At 47.0% G+C, this 17749-nt stretch overlaps 1 protein-coding gene across 1 annotated transcript in view; it reads right to left on the bottom strand.

Annotated features, from left to right (window-relative positions):
* Positions 1-1990: 1990 nt before the first annotated feature.
* The window catches only part of SP7 (Sp7 transcription factor), a 34152-nt gene continuing 18393 nt past the window's right edge, over positions 1991-17749 (bottom strand). Inside the window, exon 2 of the mRNA XM_035101218.3 lies at positions 1991-4928. Within this exon, the coding sequence (XP_034957109.1) occupies positions 3672-4895 (1224 nt within the window). The 5' untranslated portion in view covers positions 4896-4928 and the 3' untranslated portion in view covers positions 1991-3671. The remainder of the gene's footprint in view (positions 4929-17749) is intronic.

Here is a 17749-nt window from a genome sequence, read left to right as displayed (position 1 = left end):
CCTTGTGTATCCCTTTCCTAAAAGCCACAACAAACTTTGCAGCTGTGCCCTGCAGAGGAAGATCCACTACGGTGACTCTTTCCCCATTTAATCTTGTGAGTTGCACGTTTGATTTATTATGTTGTTGTTTTTCGAATGGTGTGTTGTAACCCTCCAGTGCTGCTGCTGGGGCTTGTTTTGCAACCAAAAGGCAGCTTTTAAAAATAAATAAAAGTAGACCTCAGGGTTACCCAGCATGGCTGTGAGGCTGTTAACAACTATAAAGGCCCAACCCATAAATAGCCACAACATTGCAAGCCTTCAGAGTGCAATTTTATTTGAATTGTGGTACAGAAGCACTGGGTTGTGCTTTCCTCCAAACATAAGAATCGAGTTTCTTTAAGCTTCCCCCACAACATAGCTTATATTTTATTCTTAATTAAATTAAAAACAAGCAAAGTCCAAACTGTTATTAAAAAAAATATATCCATGTGAGATGTGCCACTGAGCAGGCAAAACGTAGGTTTTTATTTTTTAATATTTTTTTTACTTCTGTTGCTGAAATAAGTGTACCGCTCTTCTTACACAGATGCTGAACCATATCTCCTTGGTAGGGGGTTGGACTGGATGGCTCTTGTGGTCTCTTCCAACTCTATGATTCTATACTTGCTTAATAATGGGTAGCCCTCACTCTCCCAAGAATGTTTAGGCATGCTGACACCATCAAATGATGTGCAGCCCATGAACAATGTGGGAAGAAGCACCCAACATAAAGAAAGTCACAACCTGAAAAAGGTGCCCAAATGTTATAGGAGAAAAGCGGCAGACACAGGAATGCCATCTTCCATGGCAGCCTCTTTGTAATGTGTCATGCTGCCAACCGAAACGGCAGGAGGATCTAAGGAAAATGGAAGCAGTTCAGCAATATGCATCCACAGAAAGGCACTGTCCCCAAATCAGAGTTGGCCATACTATTGGGCAGAGAGAGGTGGCATACAGGGGCGTACCCAGGATCAAAACTGGGGGGGGGGCAAGAGAGGGGAAGAGAGAGGGAAGGAAGGAAGGAGGAAGAGAGAGAAGGAAGAGAGAGAAGGAAGGAAGGAAGGAAGGAAGGAAGGAAGGAAGGAAGGAAGGAAGGAAGGAAGGAAGGAAGGAAGGAAGGAAGGAAGGAAGGAAGGAGAGACGGGGTGAGAGAGAGAGAGAAGGGAGGGAGGGAGAAAGAGAGAGAGAGAAAGGAAGGAAGGAAGGAAGGAAGGAAGAGGTGGGAAGGAAGGATGGAAGGAAGGATGGAGCTTCCGTCCGCCCCGCCCCCCCCAGCTCAGGCTGCTCCTCCCCCCTCCCACGTTCCTGTCGCTAGCTGCAGCCGCGGAGGGGGCAAAAACAGCCCGACTTCCTTAACCCGCAGTGACTTTCCCCCTTCAGTTTTCGGAGGGAAAAAGTGCGGGTTATGGTCCGTAAAATACAGTAATTATTATTTTTTGCTTCGGGGGGGGGGGGGAAGCTGCCCTCTGCCCCTCGCTGGGTACGCCCATGGTGGCATATGTCAAAGATAGCCCCTGTTTGTTACTTCTGACCACTGTGCTCTGCTACTTCTGCTCTGCTACTTCTGACCACTGTGCTCTGCCAGTCCTACAACCCCAAAATTAGCCTGCTGAGCCTCAGGTATGGTGAAGGTCACTACCTCATTATCAGCACTGAAATAAGATTCACCTGCCAGTCAAATCAACTTCTGAACATGGAATGTGGGACACCGTTTTGCTCTTCGCCACAGGCGGCAAAATGTCTTAGACCAGCCCTGCCCCCCAAAATAGGGGCATGTTGCCAGTAGCTCCCCATCACTGATGATTAAGCCAGAGGTCTTAAAGCAAATTAAACCCTTCCCCCCCAAATAGGTGCACTTAGCAAATTGAAAATCTGGCTCCGTATTTCTGATATTAACAAGGGGTTTTCAAAATCCCAATGGATTGTAAAAAAAATGACACAGAACTTAAACAACAACAAAAAGCATTTCAAGATTATAAATACTCCATTTTTTTCACTTTACGTAGCAAACAAAAAACAAAAGAAACAGAGCAAGTTATAGATCATGCTGTTTTGCACAGAGAAAGTCCCCCCAATTAACAGAGAGACTACCCTGATTAGATAACAGATGCCTCACATTAAAGAGGCCTCTTGGAGAACCCAGTTGCCTCCTTCCCTCTGTTAATTTGTCATCATAATTTAAGGCATAAATATACTTCTAGATTAAATACATGGGGAGAGGGAGCTCCAAGGGTCTTGTAGCACCTTTGCGGGACAACTTGCCCCTTTTCTTGACTTCTACAGAGTGGTTGGCCTTTGTTCCTCTCCAACCCTCTTTACCTCTGTGCATCTAGCAGAGTGCATCAGAAGAAATCTCTGGATTTCAATGAAAAGAGTCCCGTTTTTAACAGTATGGCGCCATGTCCACCAACTGTCTGAATATAGTCTTTTATCCATGTGGGGACGGCTTCCATTCCCATGGTCCTCAGCTTGGTACATGCATTCTAAACCAGAAGCAGAGGCATAGCTGGCACTTGCAAAAGACATCTGGAACGATGTTATACCACCGTCACTTTGCCATCCAGACTGCATGGCCTTTGCCAGACTTGCATTGACAGGAGAGGGAGCAGTGCAGGATGGCGCCCTTGTTGCGTGTGAAGAACAGAGAGATGTGTAACTGGATCGCCATCCGCCCCCTTTCCAAACTGTCCTCTGAACTCGCCTGCTACTGCCCAAGAGCAACATGCTTCGTTTTAAATTGAATGGGATTTTAATGGCAAAGCTCCCATTACCTGTACAAATCCCCAAACAATGGCTCCCAATTGCATATAAAAGGGCTTCAATTTTTTCCATGCTCCACCAGTCAGTTCTATTCCCCATTAGTCCCATGCATGTCCAGACCCGGAGATGGCTTCTGTACCTTTAAGAGTATCACCAGTTATGGCTTTTCTTATCAGTGCTGCAGTGTGTACCTGAAAAGCCGCCTCTAGTGGAATTTGCCCTAGCTTGCCATCCTTAAAGGAACAGCAGCCCCTTCCGAATCTGGACCTATAAAGCCTATTTGCCATGTCCTGAGCTAGAGATTGCGCTTGCCTCTTTAAGAGCTCTGGACCAGGGGTATGTTCCGTGGAGGCAGGTATTCCACCTTAGTCTCAAAGCTGCTCCAGACCTCTCGCCGCCTTCTTCTTTCCACCTGCTGCAAGACTGCTGCTCACTGCACAAAGTTAGAGGAGGTGATTCAAACTGAATGCTCAGTGGGTTGCGCTAGACAAAAGGCGATTCCTATACATACCCTGAGAAAAACCCACTTTATTGGTGCCCTGCCTGAGTTGGCCGACTCTGCATGGCATGACTTCAGATTTCTTGTCCATTCCCTTGAAGTGACCATGCCGAGACCAAGGCAGGGACGAGCTTTGGTTGTAACCATCCAGAGGATGACCGGAGACTTAGCTTCAAAATTTTGGCTCGGATATTTGTGTCTTTGGCCACAACGTCGTGGACCTTCAGGGATCTCTCAGCAAAGTTTGTTTCGGGGGGTTGGAGGGGAAGTGAAATTTGGCACGAGGTCTGCATCTGTGCTTTCCCCCGGGAAATAAATTATTTCGCTCAGAGGCATTAAAAAAGGGTGGTATGCTGAAACAAAGGTGGAGCAAGCGCCCAGCCCCAGCGACCTAGATCTCCAGCAGGTTGCTCTGCTCTGGGCTGGTGGCATCTTTCTCGTCTCCAGGGAGGCCGTCCTGCAAGGCAGCGCTGGGAGAACCGGCCACTGCGGCCACCTCTTCCCGTTCTGCTTCCCCATCGGGGGGCTTCCCTACCCCCATCTCATTGTGGGTCTTCTGGTGCTTGCTGAGGTGGTCGCTACGGGTGAAGCGCTTGTTGCAAAGCAAGCAGGTGAACTTCTTCTCCCGGGTGTGGGTGCGGACGTGGCGCTCCAGCTCGTCCGAGCGGGTGAAGCGCTTGCCGCAGAAGAGCCAGTTGCAGACGAAGGGGCGCTCCCCGGTGTGCCACCGCAGGTGGGCCTTGAGGTGCGAGGCCTTCCCGTAGACCTTCCCGCAGCCCGGGATATGGCAGCTGTGGATGGGCTTCTTCCGCAGGCTGGCTGCCGAGGCCCCGAGCCTCTCCAGCTCTTGGCAGTTGGGGCAGTCGCAGGTCGACCGGCCCGCCGTACTCCCAAAGGAGCCACCTCTTCCGGACTTCAGTCCAATCCCACCTTCCATCAGGGAGTTGTTGGCCACCGGCTTGGGCTTGTACATCTCTTGGGGCAGCACATGTTGACCTGAAGGGAGAAGGTGCGACGAGGAAGTGATGCCCACAGCCGGGTATGGAGCAGGGTTTAAGGTGGTGAATTCAGAAGAGTAACTGGGCAGCTGGGGGCTGATGGGAGCCTGGCTGGGCATGGTCTGCAGGGAGCTCTGGAGTCCATCTGACTGGGGCTGGGAGCTCAGCCAGTTGCTGTTGGAGTGCATGTCCCACCAGGAAGCCGTGGGGTTGCTAGAGGTGGTGGAGATGCCCGGGTGGATGCCGGCTTTGTACCAGGAGCCATAAGGGTGTGCCATGTCCAAAGAGGTGTAGACACTGGGGAGGCAGTCGGAGGAAGGGTGCCCCTTGGAAACCAGCAGGGATGATGGGTCTTGAGATGTTGGGGAGGCTGGGAAGGAATGGGAGAACGGGCTATAATCATTGCTGTAAGTGGTGGAAGCTTGAGGGCTTGCTGAAGGAGACAGGAGCCCATTCCCGTTGGGGAAGGTGGCCGTATAGGAATCTCCCATGCCTTCTGCGCTCCAGATTTTTGGAGCGAAAGGCTCCACACCCAGAAGATAAGGTTTCCTCCCCAAGCTGTCCTCCGCTTTCCCCAACAGGGTCGAATCCAATTTGTGGCAAGTGTCCGTCAACATTCCCAGGGGGCTGGAGCCATTGGAAGCTTCTTCCTAGATGTGGATTGGGGGGTGGGGGTGAGAGAGAAAAAGAAAGCAAAAATTTTTGGCAAAGGGAAATTGAATATATCGTTTGCGATTACTGTACTGTGTTTTTATTTTGTAGTATTACGCCCTGAGATCTTCAAAGGAAGAGCAGTATATACATATTTAATGAAATAAATAAATAAAACAAATTGCTGTTCAGCATGATGTCTGAACTTCAGCTTGTGGTTTGTCTCCCCGAAAGCAGGAGCGGTAAGCCAAGAACAAGCCTTAGCTACAGCTCATGGTTTGTTTGGAAAAACCATGAGCCGGGTTCAGATAAAACCATGGCTTAGCACACAGCTTTGCTCCAGAAACAAGAGCAGGGGAGGAGCAAAGGACCTGCGATTTTGACAAGATGCACTAGCATCTTAAGTTTAAATCTTTAGTTTAGCTTATGGCTTTAAGCGATGTGCAGCCAAGGCTGCTACTGTGTGATGATACTGATAAGACATTGAGCAAACCCTCAACATTGAAACAAATATGAGCCATGAAAACATGTGGCATTTTTGCACAACTTCACTTGGATTAAACTAGTCTCAGTGTTTTTGCAATTGCTGATAGCCTGCTTTTCTGTCACCTTCCCCCTTCTTGGAACTGAGCTGTGAGCTACATTCGCCATGGGGTTTAACCTTCCTGTGAGATGTTTTCCACACCCCAACAACACTCACTGAGAGAATCAGAACCATTTCATAACAGGTAATTTTCCCATTCCTGTTCTGGGCTGCTGGCTGTGTTAAATTCTGTCCACACCTTCCCTTTGTTCTGTCGGTTTCAATTAGATGGTAAACCATATGGTCTGGAAGATCTATCTGCTTCCATACAGTGCCTAGTTGTCACATAACTGTGGTAGTCAAGGGAGGGCCTTTTTAGGTTTACTGGAAAAAATCATGCCCTGTATCATGGAAAAGGTCCCCATTTCGTATCCAGAAACAAAATTTGAAAAGACTTGAAATTCAAGTAGTTTTGCATTTCATTCTGGCTGTTTCACAAATCTCACCTTGTGGCATCACAGCCAGAGGTGAAATTCAAACCCTGCTTCTAAAAGCAAGGAAAAATACTATTACAATGTCTGTCTGTCTGTCTGTCTGTCTGTCTGTCTGTCTGTCTGTCTGTCTGTCTGCCTGTCTCTGACATCAGAAATTAGTCTGGGCAAATGCATTAATTTTATCTTTAAGAACTGTTTACTTAATTCTAGTATGTACCTACAAAGTTCATTTCATTCACCCAACCTGACTAAGACAGAATTGACCATACTATGAACACCCACAGGACATTGTCTAAACGAAAACCATTTTCAAATTAGTTGAACTGTAATGTCTTCCAAATTGACTGTAAGGTATAAAGAAGGGACAGAGAAGCTCCCATCTGCCCCAACCAACATGACCAATGGTCAAGGATGATGGGAGTTGCAGTCCATCAACATCTGGAGAGACAAAATTTCGCTATCCTTGAGTTAAGGCACACATTGCTTATATATACATCCCTGAGACTATGGCTGGTCAGTCATTAAGACATGTTGCTAGACTACAAGACAGGGAAGAAGGGACTGTAGTCTAGTGTTAGAATGCATGCTTTGCATAGAGAAAGTCTCACGCTTAATTCCATATTTAATCCCTTTAACCTATGGATTAAAGGACTGGGTGACAGGTGATGGGAAGGACTCTCTGCTAGTGATCCTGGATCCAGTGCCACTCAGAGTAGTAGGGTTGCCAGACTCAATAGTGGGCAGGACTTCTGTGCCTTTAATTGCCCTGCTCTCTTTTGAGTCTGGAAACCTTAAAGAGAAACCAGCAGACCCTTTGTTTAATTTCCAAGCAAAGGGTCTGCTGGTTTCTCTTTAAGGTTTCCAGACTCAAAAAGAGAGCAGGGCAATTAAAGGCACAGAAGTAGTGTCCACTGTTGAGTCTGGCAACCCTACAGAGTAGACAACCCTGCGTCAGATGGACAAATAATCTGACCTGGTATAAACTTGCATTTTACAGCCCCTTATGGGAGTGGACTTTGGTACTATGGCATTCTGAGCAAGGACAAAACTTGCCCCCGCCCAGAAAAATAATAATTTTATTTTCACAACAATTCCTTTTGGTACAGTTGCTTTTTTATGGATCTTCTCAGCAGGTACCCATATGAATATAGGGTTGTTGTTGTTGTTGTTGTTGTTGTTGTTGTTGTTGTTTGGTTCCCCCTCAACTCTGCACCCTGTGTGGCACCCATCCTGAATCTGGCCCTGGCCCTTGCTCCAACTCAGTTCTCATGGTAAGGTTCTGCAAGACAGGGAGTAACTACAGAAGTATTTTGAAAACTTTGGGAGATCAACAACAGCTGGGGAAAAGATAATGTATTTGGGGGCTCCGTTAATTTGTCTTGCACGGTGAAGCTTGTAGCTGCCACTGCATTGACTAAAAAAAATGACTGTGTTAAAATGGTACAAAGGTTAAGTTGCTGAGGCCGATACGAAATATCTCCATTTCAAAAGGCCAGACTTTCAGGAGAACCACAAACGTTGGGAGAGAGCGTGCTTGGCACATCTTAACAGTGGGCAACTGTGTTCACTGCTGCAATGGTTTCTCCTGGGTGGGTTACGCAGCCGCAGTATTTGTATTTGTGCCTTCTCCTTCATTAGCATGAGATCGAGACCACTGGCTTTAGGCGAGAGCCTCTTGATCAGATTGAAGGCATTTAGACTTTCATTTTGCACATGATGTGCTGACACAAAGCACCGCTTGAAGAAGCTCTACCCAGGGTGCCATGTCCTCTGAGCATCCATGGCTGCTCCTTACAAGTATGGCATTTGGCGAGTGGTAGAGAAACCAGCAGGGACGCGGGTGGCGCTGTGGGTTAAACCACTGAGCCTAGGGCTTGCCGATCAGAAGGTCGGCGGTTTGAATCCCCGTGACGGGGTGAGCTCCCATTGCTTGGTCCCTGCTCCTGCCAACCTAGCAGTTTGAAAGCACGTCTGTGTGCAAGTAGATAAATAGGTACCACTCCGGCGGGAAGGTAAACGGCGTTTCTGTGCACTGCTCTGGTTCATCAGAAGCGGCTTAGTCATGCTGGCCACATGACCCGGAAGCTGTCTGTGGACAAATGCTGGCTCCCTCGGCCAATAAAGCGAGATGAGCGCCGCAACCCCAGAGTCGTCCGTGACTAGACCTAATGGTCAGGGGTCCCTTTACCTTTTAGAGAAACCAGCACCCAAAGAACCTCAATTTATGCTTAGACAGGAGGGCCACAGAAGTCGGTACGTGTGATGCAAAGAGGTTTGACAGGTGATGGTGTGCGGGATAATTGCCAGTGGGTGTTACAGGCACCTTACTCGCCCTTTTCTGACTCTCATTCATGTGTTCTCAATCCCATATGGGGTGGGGAAGATGATCAGGTATTGGGGATGAGTGGCGTTGCTCAGTTTGCACCAAAAGAGTTGCCACTGGGTGGGCAGAGGAGACTGAAAGACCGAGGAGCCAATGAGAAGAGCCTATTTCGCACATCATTGATGAACACGAACACATGGGCTGACAGCCACTGGCATCTCTTCAGATGAAGGCATGGGGAAAGCCTATGCATGTTCTGACCACAAGCAAGTGCAATCTCACTCCCCTACCTCTCAACGCAACAATCTGCATGCTCCCCATAACATCTTATCCAGAGGCCTGTTCCACACAACTGGACACCTAGCATTATGGCGGCTGCCCTCCGCTTGCCTACGGAAGACCTTCCTCTTTTAACAAGCCTTTTCCAGTCTGCACCTGTACTAAAATAGTTTTTAAGATTTTTTAAAACAGCTTTATCCCTTCTTGTTTTCTGCCCTGGGATGAAGGGCGGGATACAAATTTAACAAATAAACAACTAGCGCAACCCATCAACTTCCACAATTTTATACTATCATGAGTCTCTAATGTAAGAATGGAAAATATTTTTGGGCTCTGCCAGCCAGATCCTTATCAGATTCTAGCCTAGAAGGCGGATGGTGGATCTGGAAGGTGGATCTGGAAAGTGGATCAGGTGGTGCCTGGCATCACTGTGTGCTGTGATTTCAGTTTTACTGTTCATCAGCTGATGGGCACTGGAGTTCCCAGGATTCTTTGGGGAAGTCACATGCCTTCCCCATATGATGCGGGTGTGACCTAAGTTAGGGAGAATCAACATCAGCACTCTTCACCCCATAGCTGCCAAGTTTTCCCTTTTCTCGCGAGGAAGCCTATTCAGCATAAGGGAAAATCCCTGTAAAAAAGGGATAACTTGGCAGCTATGCTTCACCCTTGAGCATTGCCTAGGCCAGTGTTTCCCAACCTTGTGCCTCCAGATGTTTTGGGACTACAACTCCCATCATCCCTAGCTAGCAAGACCAGTGGTCAGGAATGATGGGAATTGTAGTCCGAAAACAGCTGGAGGCACAAGGTTGGGAAACACTGGCCTAGGCTGGCTGGGGCTTACGGGAGTTGGTCCACCAACATCTGGAACGGACCATGTTTCCTACTCCTGCAATAAGTGGTTCATGTTAGCCCTTGGGAATTAATCATATGCATCTGCTTTAAAAACTTCTCAGCGTAAAGAACTCTGTGTAACTTCACAGATGCAGAACAAGGCTTAAGATAATGATGAGAACAGACTAAGACAACCATGCAATTTACATGACATTATTTGTAAAGTCATCGCCGTACACCAGAGAACAAAAGGAACTCAAGAAAATAAGCAAGGGAATAGTTGTTGTATGGTCAGTTTTGACCACAGGAAGCGGAGGAAGAGAGGAGGGTAAGAGGAACACGCAGGAGAAGCTGAGGCCGTGGCGTCTCTGGCTTAATCAGTAGGTTTAGCAGGAGAGAAGGAAATCTCAGGTTTGCAAGCTGGCAAGCCTAGATAAACAATATTTAAGTCAGGTCTCAAGTTACTTCAGGTAGACGTCTAATGCCAATGAAGAGGTTGGCAGAACTTGTGGGGCTGGAAATGGCAAAAAAAATCCTATAACAGTAACTGTCCTATTCAAAGCTATTCTCTCTTTCTCTCTCTCTGCTCAAAAACACACTTCTGTGCTAGCAAACAGTAAATGTGTAAGGGGTGGGTGGGGAAGGAATGCCAAGTTATATCCTAACTCATCCCTGCCATCTAAATCTTGCTTTTGAACATCTTATTATTGTTGCGACTTCTGAGCAACTCCTGTTTTCAATCTCCCCAGGTTCCCTCCCCCCACTGCCCCGCTTAATGGCTTCTTTTAATTAAATTATGTTGTGGCATTTTAAACCAAGCTCTTTCCCTCCCCCAAACAACTTCCTCTTCGTTTGCCCCCTTTATGTTTTTCAGTCTGGAGTTTCACATGAGCACAGTTTGCCAATACCGACACACAGTACCACATTATTATTATTATTATTATTATTATTATTATTATTATTATTATTCACACCAAATGTGCTCTGTTCTCAGTTAATCCCTCAAAGGTTTAAAAAGCAGGAGCGGGGAACCTATGGCCCTCCAGATATAGCCAGACTCCAATTCTCAAAATCATTGATTTAGCAGCATTTGGGGACAATACAGGTCCCCAACCCTGACTTAGAGCCTCGTGGGGTCCCTTTCTCTCGTCACCAAGACTCGTGTTTAAGACCTTTCCGTGAGCGAGAGAGGAGAAGCCTCCTCTAGAATTAGAACATTTCCATGACGGAAGATGCTTCCAGATTGAATAAACAATACAATAATAATACTAGTTCAAATCCTCATTCATTACTATGAGTGCAATGCATTATCCCCCTTCATGAGAACTCCCTTGACCAGCTGGGACTTAACTTGAGCACTGGCACAAAAATAGAGGGATATGTTCATTCACATTTAAACTGGTTTTGGTCCCTTTGTAGGGGTCACATCCTGGAGAACCAGACTTTTACATTCAGTGTTAGTGGTGGAGTGGTACGTAAATGCGGCACCTCCCAACTATTCTAGTACTTCCATTCATCCTCCTTCCCTCCAAACACCCCAAAAAGGGTTTTTTTCTTGCCACCAGAGCAGATGGAGGTAGAGGATGAGGGTGTAGAACCTGGAATGGAAGATGTGGAGGATACAGCGGCTGCTGGACCATCTCCCTCTTCATCATTCACCTGAAAGGTGAAGCCCACTTCTCTAGGCTCCATTAGGTATGCAGGAAGCTGCCTTATACCATGTCAAACCCTTGATCCATCTAGCTCAGTTGTGTCTACACTGACTGGCAAGAGCACCCAGGCTTTCAGAGAGGGTTCTCTCCCAGACCCACCTAGAGATTGAACTTCTTGCATGCAAAACATGTGAGTTATAGCAACACCATCCATCTGTCAATCTTTGGGGGAAGAAGGATGTTTCCCTAGTGCAGGCATAAGCAAACTCGGCCCTCCAGACGTTTTGAGACTACAATTCCCATCACCCCTAGGGATGATGGGAGTTGTAGTCCCAAAACATCTGGAGGGCCGAGTTTGCCTATGCCTACCCTAGTGGCCCAGGAGACTTCTGTGACCAAGGCAGTCCTCAGAAGCTTCTGAAATGGCTGTCAGAAAAAGAGGAGCAGCTTCAGTTGGGTGAGTTGTGCTCTGATGCGTCTCAGCGTTGCCTGCTGTGTAGGACTACTGTTTTGTGTCTAGTTACACCAAGGAAAAAGTTTCCTTTTATGAAGCAGTTCCTTGCAGGAAGGGATACACTGCCCAGTTCATGTTGCACCCTCCTTTGACCACGTGGTGCATAATAATTTGTACGAAGCAGCAAGGGTGTGGCTAATTTATGCAGGAGTGTCTATTATGATGTGGACTAGGTAAGTGTTCTTCAACCTTGATTTCCCAGATGTTGCTTTGGACTCCAGCTCCCATCATCCCCAGCCAGCTTAACCCATAGCTGCCAAGTACCCCGTTTTCCCCGGGAAAACCCTGTTTTTTCATACCGTTTCCCGACGGTCCCCTGCATCACTTCGTCTCCCGTTATTCTCCCTTATATTCTCCTGCCGGCGGCCATTCTTTCCCCCTGCTTTGCCAATCTATGGGTACCAAAAATGGCCGGCGCCGAAAGTCGCATCTACGCACTTCCGGACATGCGTAGACGTGACTTCTGTTGCCGGCACCGGCCATCTTTTGTGCCCATAGATGGGCAAAGCGACATCACACGGCTGCCGGTCCTGGATTCTGCAGTCCAGGACTTGGCAGGTATGGCTTAACCAATGGTAAGGGATGATGGGAGTTGTAGTCCAATAGCATCTGGGGACCCAGTGTTGATGAACACTGTACTAGATGACCTTTCAATTTCAACTTACAAAAAGTATTTTGGAGATGGTCACGGCCCACAGGGATACTGGCCAACACCACCACTTTCGTAGTTCATAAACACTCTGGGGCATTACTAAGAGTTTGTTTAAAGATTTAGATGTGTTATCCACAAGTACAAGAACAAGGCATTCCAAAGTGTTTCAACATGAAAAAACAACATGTCGGAACGAATCCCTTATGTCCTAATATGTTGTGTGATTCTCTAGCCAAACTCAATGCTATTAGCTGCCACCAATGGGTTGTCAGGATACTAGGTAAATTGCACTTTGTCAGCCTTTGCCAATCTGCTACCATCCAGATGTTTTGAGCTACAATTCCCATTAGCCCGAGCCAGGACAGCACAGCGAGAGGGAGAACTTAACATAGGGCTGCCATTGTTGGCTGCTAGCACTCCTTACAAAAAACATTTATTGCCCTCATATTGTGTATCTTCATATGCCTTTAAATACTGTGCACCAAGACTGACAATCCCAGAATCATAGAGGTAAAAATCAAGAGCTCATGGTCTTTACAACATTATTGACAAGTGTACAACAACACACTCACATTCTGAGATAACAAATGCCACTATCCAAAACAAAATGTGAAATCCAATCTTCACATGCCAGCTTTTGAGTGGCACAATGTGGTGTCAAATCGGAACTATGTGTGAATAGTTTGGATTCAGTCTACAGTTGTTGGATATCGGCACCTAGGAACTGAGTGACGGCTGTCCTGAAGAACGCCAATAGATTGTTGGTCAGGCACTGCTGAATGGAAGCCAAGTCAGGTGCTGACTGAGTCTCAGTTCCTTGCGCTGTCAAATGAAGAACTAAAGTGTCCAGTTTTGTGTCACCAAAACGAGACGTTTGCATGAATTTTGCATGTGCTGATTTATATGCACAGAGTCAAATGCAGAAATAATTACTAGAATACAAGTAGATCTACAACATCTTAGTGGGAAAGGCTGACTAGGTGTGACCTCTGTCTCTGCTTAGTTGGCTGTTGTCAGTGGGCAACTTCAAGACCTCATTTCTGCTCTCCTCCCTTCTTTAGGGTTCCATATCTTTGAAACAGCCTCCAACCAAACAGCCATTCAAATACAGGACTCCTTGAAAATGCTGAATGAAGGCCTCGAAAAAAGACACTCAGCAGGTGTCTTAAGTCAGTTTTTCAATTATCAGTTTTAGCTGCTTTTATCTCTATTTTATCTTACTGTACTGTATTTTATCTTACTGTACACTGCTTGGAGAGTAAGGGGTTAAGAAAGAACGAAAGGAAAAGAGAGGACTGTCCGTCCGTCCCCAAGCCCTTCAAATAAAGGACTGTTCTCTATGAAGTAGTAGTAGAAGAAGAGTTTGGATTTGATATCCCGCTTTATCACTACCCGAAAGAGTCTCAAAGCGGCTAACATTCTCCTTTCCCTTCCTCCCCCACAACAGACACTCTGTGAGGTGAGTGGGGCTGAGAGACTTCAGAGAAGTGTGACTAGTCCAAGGTCACCCAGCAGCTGCATGTGGAGGAGCGGAGACATGAACCAGGTTCCCCAGATTACGAGTCTACTGCTCTTAACCACTACACCACACTGGTTCTCATGGGGAACAAATGAGCACCCTATAACAGGCATCCCCAAACTTCGGCCCTCCAGATGTTTTGGACTGCAATTCCCATCATCCCTGACCACTGGTCCTGTTAGCTAGGGATCATGGGAGTTGTAGGCCAAAACATCTGGAGGGCCGCCGTTTGGGGATGCCTGCCCTAGAAGGAATGGAAGGCATATGCAAGCTATGGAAGGCCTTGTAAGCTATGGAAAAGAAGTTTTTGTACCTCAAGGGAAGCAAGTGATCTGACATTAAACAAGCAATGCTTTAATTTGAGCCAGGGATCAGTAAAAAAAAAAGGTAAAGGACCCCTGGATGGTTAAGTTCAGTCAAAGGCAGCTATAGGGGTTGCAGCACTCATCTCACTTTCAGGCTGAGGGAGCCAGCGTTTGTCCACCAACAGCTTTCTGGGTCATGTGGCCAGCATGGCTAAACAGCTTCTGGCGCAACGGAACACCGTGACAGAAACCAGAGCGCATGGAAACACCGTTTACCTTCCCACTGCAGCAGTACCTATTTATCTACTTGCACTGCGTGCTTTCGAACTGCTAGGCTGGCAGGAGCTGAGACAGAGCAATGGGAGCTCATCCCGTTGCGGGGATTCGAACCACCAACCTTCCGATTGGCAAGCCCAAGAGGCTCAGTGGTTTAGACCACAGCACCACCAGGGATCAGTATCAAAGATTGTTTAGTATGGAAGGAGTTCATCACTGGAGCCTATGAAGACACATCTAATATGTCAGCTATTCACCACCATGTATTGTGGAACTGCAGTAAGCCCCTACCTATCTGCATTTAGAAGGGAAGGCCATTGTGGTTTGAGATGACCTGGACTTTCAGATAAGCATAAACCCAAGTCTTTATTTTTGTTTCAGTCAAAGAAATTACTGTAAGTACTAAACCACTAGCTCTTATTTAAGACTGTTGCCCTAGCACAGCCTTCACCAACTTGGTGCCCTCTAGCTGTTTTGGACTACAACTCCCATCAGCCATGACGGCTGCAGCTGATGGGAGTTGTAGTCCAACAACATCTAATGGACAACAGGTTGGTGAAGGCTGTCCTGCCAGAATCCAGAGAACCAGCATTTACCTTTAGTGGGAGGCCATCACTGTGCCTTCTGCACAATTCCTTCCTGGTTCCCACTGTTTACTTTTCCTCCATCCTCTAAGCCAAGCAGGACTTTGAATGCCTGTGGCAGCTGTGGGTGGACAGTGAGCAACAGAGCCTGGGAAGGGAACAGGACAGAAGGCTCTGCAGTGGCAACTTCTTTCACTGCCTCAGGACTTTTCAAACTAGGGCTACAGCCTAGCAAATATGAGCAATGAGTCATAGGCCTTCTATTGCAAAAGCCAGCAAGCGACTTGCCTTGAGGTCAAGCAGCAGATTCCTACCCTGCTGGAGCAGGAGAGTGTAATTTCTATTCCTGCTCGTTGGGTAGTTGGCTCGGAATTTGTTTGCTCCTGAGGAGAAATTGTCATCTTAGAAGCTGTGTTTTTATATGTTTCATATTTCGTTATTTGTGGTTTATACCATCCCTTTCTCCCTCTCTTTCTCCCCGAGCTGGGGCTGTTTTTTATGAGGATTCCGGTCAGGCTGACAGGGTATGCTGTCTTTTCCAAGCATAACAAGTCAACAGGGCCCACAATAAGCTGAAAAATGCGCTTTTTGGTGTGCGCGCACATGGGTTGTTTTGCAAAAATGGACTTTAAAAAACTTTTGGTTAAAAGGTACTGTAAAAAAAATTTTTTTTTATTGATTTTACACATTAAAAACAAAACATCCGCCTTTTTCCCATCTGCCATCCACAGGCCCCCTCCTGCCACGAGAAAGTCCGGTGAAGGTGGACAGTCAAAGGTGGTCCATTTCATAGTTGAATTTATCCCCTCCCCCCCTCCCTCGCCCCAGAGCCCCCCTACTTTTTAACCCAGGAAAATCTTCTCAAAAGTCGGGGGTTGTCTTATACGCCAGGTCGTATTTCTTATACGGCGGGTATATCCCAAACTCTATATTTTAACTGGAAAAGTTGGGGGTCGTCTTATACACCCAGTCGTCTTATACGCCAGAATATACGGTAGCAGTTTTACGGCGGGGCAAAACGCAGATGGGCTTTACCATTCAAGCTCGCCTCCTGCATAGAAGACACACACCAGTTAAAAACCAGGGGATGTCAGTGAATCTTTTGAGCAAGGTTAACACAAGGAGAAATCAGCTGTGAAAGCTAGGATCAAGACCTAGCCGAAACTGTTATGCTCTTTAAAGTCACACTGATTTCAATGGAAGAAATGTAAACATTGTAAATGTAAACTCTTTCCTGCTTCCTTTTTCAGATTTTCAAGGCTCCGGTTCATTTCACTAGATCTGATTTTTGCCCAGATCCCTTGGAAAAGTGACCTTTGTGTGCACACTTTCGCTCTTTCTGTGGCGGCTGATCTGGGGGAAGGGAGAGAAGTGTGGTCAAGTGTGGGCCTATGGCACTGACCATAGCTGCCAAACTTTCGGATTTGAAAATAAGGGATCAGCAGCCTCACCTGTCCCGGGAACAGTCTATGGCAGGTATCCCCAAACTTCGGCCCTCCAGATGTTTTGGACTACAATTCCCATCTTCCCCGACCGCTGGTCCTGTTAGCTAGGGATCATGGGAGTTGTAGGCCAAAACATCTGGAGGGCCGCAGTTTGGGGATGCCTGGTCTACGGTATATCTAACAATCCAGGATAGCAGTGGGAGACAGCGCTGGAATAAGGGAATTCCCAGCTATAAAGGGGGAAGTTGACAGGTGTGGCTTGGAATAAGGGAGTTTCCCGCAAAAAAAGGGGAGGGTTGGCAGCTATGGCACCGACTTAGAAATCCTAACGTGACCATCAGCCAAAAGAAAGTTGTTTACCCCAGGATTAGAGATACGGTAAGGTTCTCAAACAACAATGCTATAAATTCCTTTTTACAGCCCTATCATCTGGCCTACCAGCTTTCAGTAATTTAGGCCAAGTGAGGTGGGAAAACTGGGCTATATGAACCTGTCCCTGTTAAAAATAAGTGTGAGGGAGAAGGATAAGTTTATCACCGCAGTGAGACTTGGCCTTAGTAGGGACCCATAAATGTGGCTTACATTGTAAGCTGGGTATAGCCTTCTATATACAGTGGTACAGTCCCAGCATGGCCACTTATTTAGGAAACACATCACCCAAAAAGAGGACAATCTGCATAAAATGTGCAGAATATAATTTATATGTATAGGTGCACATTTAGAAATACTTAATAGAAATTAAATAGAAAGAGGCACATTTAGAAATAATTAATAGAATTTAAGTAGAGATGCAATCTCTACTTAATGCAGATGCAATAAGGCAGGCATCCCCAAACTTCGACCCTCCAGATGTTTTGGACTACATTTCCCATCTTTCCCGACCACTGGTCCTGTTAGCTAGGGATCATGGGAGTTGTAGGCCAAAACATCTGGAGGGCCGCAGTTTGGGGATGCCTGCAATAAGGGATGCAGGTGGCGCTGTGGGTTAAACCACAGAGCCTAGGGCTTGCCGATCAGAAGGTCGGCGGTTCGAATCCCCGCAACGGGGTGAGCTCCCGTTGCTCAGTCCCTACTCCTGCCCACCTAGCAGTTCAAAAACACGTCAAAGTGCAAGTAGATAAATAGGTACCACTCCGGAGGGAAGGTAAACAGTGTTTCCGTGCGCTGCTTTGGTTCACCAGAAGCGGCTTATACAGCGAGGTGACCGCTGCAACCCCAGAGTCATCCGCGACTGGACCTAATGGTCAGGGGTCCCTTTACCTTTACCTTTAGAGATGCAATACAGCTCACCATAATGAGAAAGGTGTGACCAGGTGAACTGTGTTCCTGTTCAGCCTACTGTCCAGATACCCAAATGTTGGTGAGGGGGAGAGCTCAGTCAGTAGAGCATGAGACTCTTAGTCTCAAGGTTGCCTGTTTG

This window comes from Zootoca vivipara, chromosome 2, assembly GCF_965207765.1.
Source record: "Zootoca vivipara chromosome 2, rZooViv2.hap1.1, whole genome shotgun sequence".
Lineage (NCBI taxonomy): Eukaryota > Metazoa > Chordata > Lepidosauria > Squamata > Lacertidae > Zootoca > Zootoca vivipara.
Note: the sequence above shows the minus strand (reverse complement) of the source record. Positions and strands in the feature narration are given on the sequence as shown.